Raw genomic sequence first — 10,573 nt, 5'->3', positions numbered from 1 at the left:
TGTTTCTCGTTTAAGGTGAGGCCCAAGTACCCAAAATAAAATTAAAAAAATCACTTTTACATATTTTCAAATACGTAATGTTTGACAAAACGTACAGGTAATCCAATTGACCAAACGTGTGGGAATCTTATTGTTTTGCAAAAGCTTAAGATATATATTTGAATTGACCAAACGTGTGGGAATCTGGTTGGAAGGAAAAACATTTAATAGAAATAAAATGATATTTTAAGGAAATTTTTATTTTCATCTCTATAGTAAAGTTAATGCGTTCTGATATGCGTTCTCGATAGCCAGAGATAACACGCGTGCGGTGATGACTAGAGAGAAAAAAAATGACATGTTATATCGGTTATCGAGGGCGCATTAACTTTGCTATAGAGGTGAAAATAGGAGTTTCCTATATTTTAATGTTTATTAGATTAAAATTAGTATATAAGATAAAATTACGCATTGTATTATATTTATTGTTTTTTTTCAAAAATATTTTTTTAAAATTTAAAATTTATTAAATTTAAAATAATTTTTGTTTATATTAGTTTCAAAAATATTTTCTTAAAATTCAAGTTTATTAAATTTAAAATAATTTTTTTGAGTTAGTTTTGATTCACTGTAGATTTGAACATGGGTTATATAATATTTCATTTACCCAATAAATATTTATATAATACTTTATAACATGATAATGGTCCATTAAATTATTTTATTAATAAATTAAATTTAAAGTCAATTTTATTAATCAAACTAAAATTAAAACGGATTCCCAATCCAGTAGATTTAAAAACTAATTTTATTATACCAGGAGAGACAGGTTCCAATCTGAGTAGATTGGAAAACAATTTTATTATCCCAAGACAAAGCTTGGGGAATTCATTCGAGAGGATTGCGCCTTATTTTGTTGAAAGCAACTTAAAACATCGAATAAATTTCAATAATTGCCGAATTTAGGTATTTTTTCTCTAAAAAAGAAATTCCTTGCTTAATTCCTTAACATAGAATGATTCCATAAACTTTGGAATGGGCTAATCAAATTGTTTTTTAAGCAACGAATTTTTATTTAACCCAACTGAAATTCGGCCATGGTTGAAATTTATTCGATGTTGGTGGATTAAGCATCGAAATTTTAAGAAAACCCAGCTGAAATTCAGCTACGGTAGAGTCCCATCCGGCCCAGTACAACGAACTTCTAACAGAATCACGAAACTGACGTGGCAGAGTGGTTGAGGGGGTCTGAGAAGGGGACTCTGCAGATCTTCATCCAGAGAAATAAATAAATGATTTTCATGATGACCAGTCATCACTTATTAGCTGAGAGGAATGACTGGGGCAAGGATGGTTCCACACTCTAAATGGTTGTGAATTGATTGAGGGTACATCATGCTATATATACATCTATAAGGATCTCAATCATTCCCTAATTTTGCCCTCTTTGTTTTTTTTTTTTTTTCTCATTCCGTGAGCTGAAAATATGGGAGAAATGGCTGATCCTCTGGATGCTCTGCGGGCTCTAATGGAGGCACACTCTCCTCCACTGCATGCGCTTGTTGTTCCTTCGGAGGACGCCCATCAGGTTTGTTTCTTCCCCTATTCTTCCTGTGTCAACATTAATGACCAGATTGCGGACCCGATTCTTGTGTTGAACCTAATTCCAGCAACCCCTTTAGATGCCTTCTATGCAAGAACATACTGGACAATAGTGTATGGAAGTCGTCCCGAAAATGATCCAATAGATTTTTTAGGGCAATGATTCGTATGATTCTGGATTATTTGGATTTAAAGGGTTTGCTTGTTTTGCTATGTAGAAGTTCCATTAATCAGCTCTACTGGCCTGGTTATTTAAATTAGAATAAGGGCTGCTTTCAAATGTCTGATATGTTAAGAGTGAATTGTCTCTCGAGGATATTTTATAGTTTTAGAAATATAATTTTTCGCAGAACTTTATCAAATCGCTTAATGCTGAAATATTTACCTATACGCTCTAGCCTCAACTGATTTTCTTCCGTGTGGAGGGGATCAGATAAGTCCTAAATTTATGTTGTTTTGACGAAATGTGGGCAATGGTTCAAATAGGTATTTTATTGTTAGTGGGTTATAAGTTGGTCTGATAGTTAGTGAGTTATAAGTTGTTGGACTCATCGTGCGCAGTCCCAACACGGGCTTCAATATCAGGAGTGGGCTGGATCTGGATATATGGGTAACCAGGTCTTTGATGGTCTTAAGTGACTTAACTTTCGTCTTTTCCTTAGTTCATTCAGTGGTTCACATTTTGATGTATACAGGCAAATGCCCTTCTTATTAGGTTTATTGTGAGGAAACAGAAGTGCAGAAAGCAGCCATTTGTGGAGTCAAAATGTGTGCATTAACAGCAATAAAAGACAAAACTGCTGCCGAAATTGGAGAGATGGAAGCAATATTTTTGACAGACCTTTCTTAGCATCATGATGTGGCAAATATACCCTTCTGCAGTTTGGTATTATTACAAATAAGTGTGACCAACTCACAGCACTCTATTACGATTCAGTGTAGCCGATTTACATATAAGTATTTATGTATTTTGGTGATAGTTGGGATCACCACAACCGCATAATTTGTAAGGTCGAGTGTTAGATACATTTTTCTTATTTTAAGAGCTTTGTGTGGATAACAAGCATGTTGTGAAGGAGGCTTGACATTTGAAGAGGGGTTGGGGTGCGGGTTCATGATATTGCATGGAGCATTGCGGTATTTGTAGTGGTCACCACATTGCTGAGGGCTATGAATCCAACTTTGGATACTTGGACATACATTCCCACGTAGTTGAACTTTTAAAATGCACATCACCAACATTTAGTTGGAATCTATGGTTTTGAAATATATCTTGTTGAAGAGGCTTAATGTTATTTTTTTAGTAGAATCTCAATGTGCATGGCATTTGCATGAGATTGGAGATTCTTGAGAAGTGCAATGCAACTTTGATTATCACATTGTGGCACAATTGGTCTATGTTGGTCTTTGTCAATGTTATAGGAACTAAACTTGTGATCAAACCAGAAAACTGTTTGAATCGAGAACCAGTTTGAACTGGTAAAATTCTGGACCAAAAAATCGGTCGACCAAAACCACAAAATATTCAAATTTAAAAGAAAAAGATATGTATTCATGTGCATCCATATGAATCCAAACCATTTATACACAAATAAGCAAAAGTTCTCATTTATATAACATGTAAGGGTGCACAAAACCAAAGTAGCGTGGAGTGCAATCCATCTTTGAACTGAAAATACATCCACAAACAGGGTTTAGATGTCCTCTAGGATCCAAAAAAAATTATGCTACAACAAATGCCTACATATCATCAAAATCATTGCCTGTATTGGGATCTTTGTCATCAATGTGACGCTCAAAGCATTAAATAAGATAGAAAAAATGTAGAATGTCAAGTCAAGATTATGTTTGAGTGATGGGAACATTTTAGTAGGGTCATGATAGAGGAGTTCGACAATCGATGCCATTAACATCAATGTACGTAGAGGGCTTGGTGCTCTTGATTAAATACTAGTTCCATACTCTCATACATGACAAAATCCAATGGAAATGTTGCAATTCCCCCAATCTTGAAATCCCGAAAAACTGTTAAGTTTGCTTGATTTTGAGTGAGGTCTAAAATTCTTCTTTCTCCATTTGAAACTCCATATGAAATCCAATGAGGTCGGAACCACTCTCAAACATCTTGAGTCATTTCATGGTAATGTTAACAATTTAAGTAAAAGGATGAAAATGAAAGATAAAGGACAATGTCACTTTTACTATTAAGAATTTAATATTACCATGAATTGCATAGCAATACTAAGGCCATAGGCTTCAATATTAGGCTGCCCCACTAAAAAAAATCTTGTTTTTTTTTTGAAATTGCATTTAGAACGTCTTTGGTCAAATTCTATGGAATCAACCGGTTCAGTACAAAACTGGCTAGTTCAACGAGAAAAAGGTTGGTTCGGTACTAAATTGGCCATTTCCAGTTCCAAACCTGGAATCAGACCGATTTGACCCCCAAACTAGTTGAATCCGCTGGTTCCACTGATTCCAATAACACTAGTCTTTGTCTATACTTGTGTCAAGTCTCCATGCTATTTTTCTTCCTTTTTATTTTGGGTTGTAGCTATATACTATGTTGAAACTTCAAAGTGGATAAGTCAATAGAAGGTTGCTTCATTCCATGATATCACACTATTGTTAAATATGCGAAAATAACCGATATTAGATTTCTTACTATCAATGCCACCTGCCTAATCAAAATTACAAATTTAAAGAGCTCTATTGAATTATGGTATCCATATTCCACTAATACCAATACTGCATGTTCTGTTGAGGTAACAAAGAATTCTTTCTAGCTCAATATTTGTAGGGCATGGTTTGAGAGGAACTTTCTAATTGAACTCATAGCAAATGCACTGTTTTATTGAGTGTTCAACATCACATATATTAAACTCCTAACAACATTTGAATATATGATATTGTAGATGGTTTCTCACTTTTCTTTTCATCTTAGGTATTTGTGTCCAATGACTCAAAAATAGGTTCCAATAGAGTGCTTTATTGCCATGGGAGTGTTATTTGCTTGCATATCTCCATGTAAAATTGCCAAAGTATGCCTTTGTTGAAAAGTGTAACTAGGTTTAGTCTTCATAATGTCTAATGTAATCATGATTTTTTTTTTAGTGCAAAGAGAAAGAGAAATTTTATTATTATTATTTTGTCGCATGGGTTTCATTGATCCGAATTAGATCATTATATTGTTTGTCATCCATCTCGATGCATTTGGAGTCGAAAAAGTGGATGAAGCAACTCACAGTACTGTTAGACCGATGGGATCCAGTGTGGCAAAACAAGGTCTGAAACCTTCCGGGGGCATTTTGAGGCATCAAAAGACGTTATTTGGGCGTAAAATTTGCTGCTTTAGCGTGGCACCTTTTTGTGCTATTCTACACACAAAGACCTTTCCAATGGCGCAAGAAGTGCGCTAATCGGAGTTCGTATGCAAAAGTTATGCCACTCAGAAGTTGGCCTTCCTGTTTTCACACCTATAGTTTGGGAGGATGCTGCGTCAACCCCCATTATTCATGGAAAAGGGGCTAGCCACATGTTTATGATGTAAAAGACTCTAGAAGAGTCTATTTTGTAGCTTTAGTTAAGAGTTGATGTAGTCAAATTTAACCACTAGTAGGTTATCGGGCTATGTTATAACCAGGCCACTAGGAGGAATACACATTCTATTCTTTCGAGAGCATTTTGTTCCATAGTTGAGCAAAGATAGCCAGGAGAGATAGGAGGTAGATCACATAGAGAGGATCTGTGCACTATAGCAGCCCACGGGCCACAAACATTACTTCTTTGTACCTGCAGCCATATTTCCATACAGAGAGAGAGAGCGAAGCGACCTCACTTTCCAGCTGGGTTTTCTCTTGAAAGGGTTTCCCATAGAGCATATCTTGTGTCTTGTGTGTGTGCGTGCTTATTTTGTCGTTCTCTAGTTTTCTGCATAATATCCATTCGAATGCATGCACTAATCACAGTTAAATCCACAGATCTTAAAGTTTAATAAATTGTAATAGTGTAGAATTTCCAGAATTTTAATATAATATTGTTAGATATGTTGTGACAAACTAGGATCATTCATGGTCAAGATTATTTTATTTGTAGGTCAAGCACCCATAAAGTGCTTCTAGGTTTTATCATTGTCAAAGAAGTCAATTGAGTCATTGTAATATGTATAAGACCCATTTGGGTATCATTTGTCAAGTCAAAAGAATTATTCTAAGTCAAATTCATGGTCAAGATTATTTTATTTGTAGGTCAAGCACCCATTGAGTGCTTCTAGGTTTTTTCATTGAGTCAAAGAAGTCAATTGAGTCATTGTAATATGTATAAGACCCATTTGGGTTTCATTTGTCAAGTCAAAAGAATTATTGTAAGTCAAAATATGTCAAAGACACCCTCCAAGACAAGTTGTTCTTAGCAAAGGACAAGTTGGCTAAGAAACAATGATAAGTTGGCCTACAAGCAGTGACAGGAAGACTATATATAAGGATAAATCGACCTCATTTGAGGAGCATCCAAGATCTTCGTGGAAGACAAGAAGAAGACTAATAAACCAAGTGAAGAAGAGGAGAGATAAAGGAAGATCGAAGCAATTGAAGCACTGTTTTACAACATAATCACTCACACATGCAAAGGAACTAGGGCAGAATTTGTTGCAACAAAACTGAAGTGCAATCATCACACAAAAGTTGAATCTAGGGTCAAAGAAGGTCAGCTTGGCAAGTCAAATTATTGGAGAAGAAGCTGCTGTCCAAGCAAAGGAGAAAAGAGAAGAAATTCACCATATTTATCTCACACGTGTGACCTAGGGTTTTTGCACCGAAATTGTAGTCTTGAAGTAGCGAGTCGAAAATTTGAGGAAGAGTTGAAATCTGAAGTATTACAGCAAGTTTGACTAGCGTTGACTTTGTGAAGAGAAGGTCATCAAAAGAAGATTTGACTTGTCTTGGGGGGGGGGTCTTTGGCAAGGGTCATAGGTCTTGGAATTCGTCATCTGAACATTCTATAAGAAGAGAAGAATTCTTGTGGATTTTCCTCCCAAGAGGAGAGGTTATGGCCCTGGCTTACAACCTACATTTTGTGTCCTCTTGTCTCATTGTTCTTCATTGTTTAGTAGTTGTTTGATGATAAGAACACTAACTATAATCAAGTGAAAGAAGAAGCTAATCGAGTTAAGTAAAAATACATCACAAATAGTTATCAAAGTAAGAGAAATCACCTAGTGTAGCTACCCCAAGATTTCTCAACATGGTATCAGAACTAAGGTGACTACAACAAGAAGAAAAGGCAACTTGAAGATCATCTAATTGAAGAAGGATACATAAGGGCTGAGCACAAGGACATTATCAAGAAGAAACAATAAGCATTAAGGAGGGCTATCCATCACATCACAAGGATCACATCATCACAACTCTTGGAAGAAGAAGAAGACCTCAAAGACCCTACCTCCATTCAAGAAGACTTAACACATTTAAAGCATCTTGAAGTCTCCACATTCTACATTTCTACATCTAAAGGAAGCAAGAAGAAGCATTGTCATCATCATCAAAGAAATCAAGGTAATCTCCCTCTCATCGAAGAGAGGATCTCATCTCAAGCATACTTGAAGAAAGACATCTCTTATCATCTAGAAAAAGAAGTATTGTCATCTTTGAAGAAGGAAGACATCATCAAGGAAGCAATCATCTTCAAGAAGGCATCTTCAATTGTCAACATCATCAAGAAGGCATCAAGTTGAAGATATCATCTTCAAAGGAGCATCTTCACTTGAAAAGTAAGTTTTCTATATGTTATGTCACAATCTACAAACCAAATGACTTCATTTTGCAAGGAGAACAATAAATTGTTTGGGACCTCGAACTCCCTTGCATGGAAGAAGATAATTGATTTAATTCTCATGGAGAATGAAGTTATTGAATATGTAAAGGGCTCCATCACCAAACCATCTCAAGAGCAAGCTCAAGCACTATCAAAATACATGAAAGGAGAAATAAGGGCACAAAGGATCCTCATAGAGTCAATTAAGGATTCTCTCATCCCTTATGTTGCAAAGTTAAAGACAACAAAGGAAATCTATGAAAAGTTGGTGGAGTTGTTTTCCATAAGCACTGCAGGTGAAATCATATCTTTAAGAACCGAACTATACAAGATGAAAATCTCAAGGGAAGAAGGGATAGCTTCGTATTTCATGAAGGTATCTGAAATTAGAGACCAACTACAAGAACTTGGAGAAGTAATGTCTGATTGAGAGATGACCACCATTGTGCTCAATGCACTACCTGATGAATGGGGCAACTTTGTGTCAAGCATCTATGGGAAGAAGGAAACCACTCCATTCAACGATTTGTGGTCATTATGCAAAATTGAAGAATCTAGATTAAAAGCGAAGAATGATGTTGGATCAACTGAACCAACTCAAGCATATGCAACATCAACAAGGAAGAAAGGAAAATTTGGGAAGTTTGAGCCTCGAAAGAAGTTTCAAAAGAGAATTGATATGTCAAAGATCCAATGTTATGAGTGTAATGAATATGGGCATTTCAAAAGGAATTGTCCTAAACTCAAGAAGGACAACAAGAAGAGAAAGGAAAGAAATGAAGCCCATGTCACCAAAGAAGTAGAAGAACAACCTGAAAATAAGAAGTCAAAGAAGGAAGAAAGTGATAGACCTCCACTATTAGAAGGTCTCTCACACACTTAAGCTACTTTCAAGCATATTGAAGTCAACAGTCATGATGGAAAGCATCACAAATATGATAGGATGCATTATAGCAGGAATAAAGATGACATCATCATAGAAGCATGGAAGGATAGCTGAAGTAGAAGTCTACATGGTTGAAGCAGTCATCATGATAGAAAGGAAGTAGCTCATGGCATCTTCATTAAAAGCATATAAGGACAATCGAAGTAGCAGTCGAAATGATTGGAGAAAGCCATTTAGCAAGATAGAAGATAAAGAGATCATCATACATCATCATCATTAGGAAGAAGCATTTGGAGAATGAGGATCATCAAAATCCTCCATTGGAATCCTCATTAGAAGGAGCAAATGTCTCGTAGATAGTTTACATTCCACCTTGTGTGGGATCCAGTGGTTGAGAAGGATGGTATGGTGACAAAGTTGTGCAGCTTGTCAAGTTGGTTGAAGTACTCTCATCTTCAAGCAAGGAAAGCAAGCTGCCAAAGGAAGTCTAAGGAAGAGGTAAGTATATATTTGGTAATAAACATATAAAGTCATGTCATCATATGGTTGCAGATAGTATGGGTTAAATTGCTCTATCTCATGAGCATGATAGAAGAAGAAGAAAACTCTTGCATTAGAATGATACATGAAGGCATGTAATCAATGTGCCTTGAACTCTTCTACATATTGATAAGATAAAATCAACATAATATGACCTCTTGGAGAGTATGAGGCAGTTGGCTACTATGATTCCCATAATGAAGGAACTATGTATAGAAGATCCTGATGAAGCCATGTGCGAGGAAAGGTGAAAGAAGAGTTCGCGAGAAGATGTATCTACTGTCAAACAAGATAAGGTAAGTAATCGACATCTAGTAGTTAGAAGGATTAACTATGACATCTCCATGGAGAAAGTATGAATACCCTAATATGTCGGAAAAAGAGAACCTTGGTAAGGCATGGATTCATACAATATGCGAAAGGATGTTGATGTTGCATAAAACAGATGTCATGACGAAATGCCATCAAGTAACTTTGATTTGATTTTCATTTAGATTTTTGAAAAACATTTGGTTGGGTGAAACAGGGCTGCTGGAAGAAGGTTGTAGAAGTCACCTACAACTAGCACTCATGAGATTGGATGGAAGATCCTAAAAGATGACTTGGAAGAGGTAGCTATATGAAGGATAGCTAGACGTGGACTAGAAGATCACTTTCTGATGAAGAGAAGGATGACATGATTGCTAGTTCAACACTTTGTTTCATTGATGGGAAGTGATGAAGGATATGGCCGATTTCCTACAAAGAAGATGGTTCCATCATGAAGAAATTGAAGTTCATGACATGATACCGAAAGGAGGAGCCCTACAAGTAGTTGATAGTATCTATACCGAAGAGAGCTATTGTTGATAACAAGTCCCTTGTTAAGAGGGAGCTTGGGTATATTCCTTTTATAGGAATGAGTTGATCCTCCCTAGTTGAGAGGGAGAGATAGACACATCATTCTTGTCTTCATGTGATGAAGAAAGAATGGAGGATTGGGTAAGCATCTAAGATTGATTCCGATACTCTTTGAGGATGAGGTAGGGCATCCAATATGTAAGAGTAGTCGAAGAGGAAATTCCATGAGGATGTGTTAATCCAAGATGGGAATGGTCCTAAAAGGACATACCTTGTGAACATTCAGATGGGGTATGTGCCTTGAGAGACAATGATGAAGGTGTTTATTAGTCATTGTCTCCCCAACATTGTGCTCTATTCTTATGGAGAGATAGAGTTGTTAGTCAAGGCCTTGCTATATGACAACGCTGGTTGATATGATGAGACGCAATAAGATAAGCTGAAATAATAGCTTATGAGATGGCTTACCAATCCTGTTCGGTCTTCATAATGTCTAATGTAATCATGATTTCATGTATTTGATGAAAAGAGAAAAATAATTTTTATTATGATTATTTGTAGCATGGATTTCATGCTCAAGATTATTTTATTTGTAGGTCAAACACCGATTGAGTGCTTCTATGTTTTGTCATTGAGGCAAAGAAGTCAATTGTGTCATTGTAATATGTATAAGATCCATTTGGGCATCATTTGTCAAGTCAAAAGAATTATTGTAAGTCAAAATATGTCAAAGACACCCTCCAAGACAAGTCGACCTTAGCAAAGGACAAGTCGGCCTACAAGCAGTGAGAGGAAGACTATATTTATGGATCAATGTTGTGAAAAGCGCGATTGGGATTAAATCGACGCGGGGAACGAATCAGAAAAAATCGGAAAAATTGGGAAAATTAGAAAAAAGCGGGAAAAAATCGTTTG

The 10,573-nt window shown here is 36.2% G+C and overlaps 1 protein-coding gene across 1 annotated transcript in view; it reads left to right on the top strand.

Annotated features, from left to right (window-relative positions):
* Window positions 1-978: 978 nt before the first annotated feature.
* Window positions 979-10,573, top strand: part of APP1 (aminopeptidase P1) — a 256,238-nt gene continuing 246,643 nt past the window's right edge. Inside the window, exon 1 of the mRNA XM_089385818.1 lies at window positions 979-1,567. Within this exon, the coding sequence (XP_089241944.1) occupies window positions 1,466-1,567 (102 nt within the window). The 5' untranslated portion in view covers window positions 979-1,465. The remainder of the gene's footprint in view (window positions 1,568-10,573) is intronic.

The sequence above is a fragment of the Pinus tabuliformis genome, chromosome Q, assembly GCF_031772625.1.
Source record: "Pinus tabuliformis cultivar Carrire ecotype Pingquan chromosome Q, CPIR1, whole genome shotgun sequence".
NCBI lineage: Eukaryota > Viridiplantae > Streptophyta > Pinopsida > Pinales > Pinaceae > Pinus > Pinus tabuliformis.
Note: the sequence above shows the minus strand (reverse complement) of the source record. Positions and strands in the feature narration are given on the sequence as shown.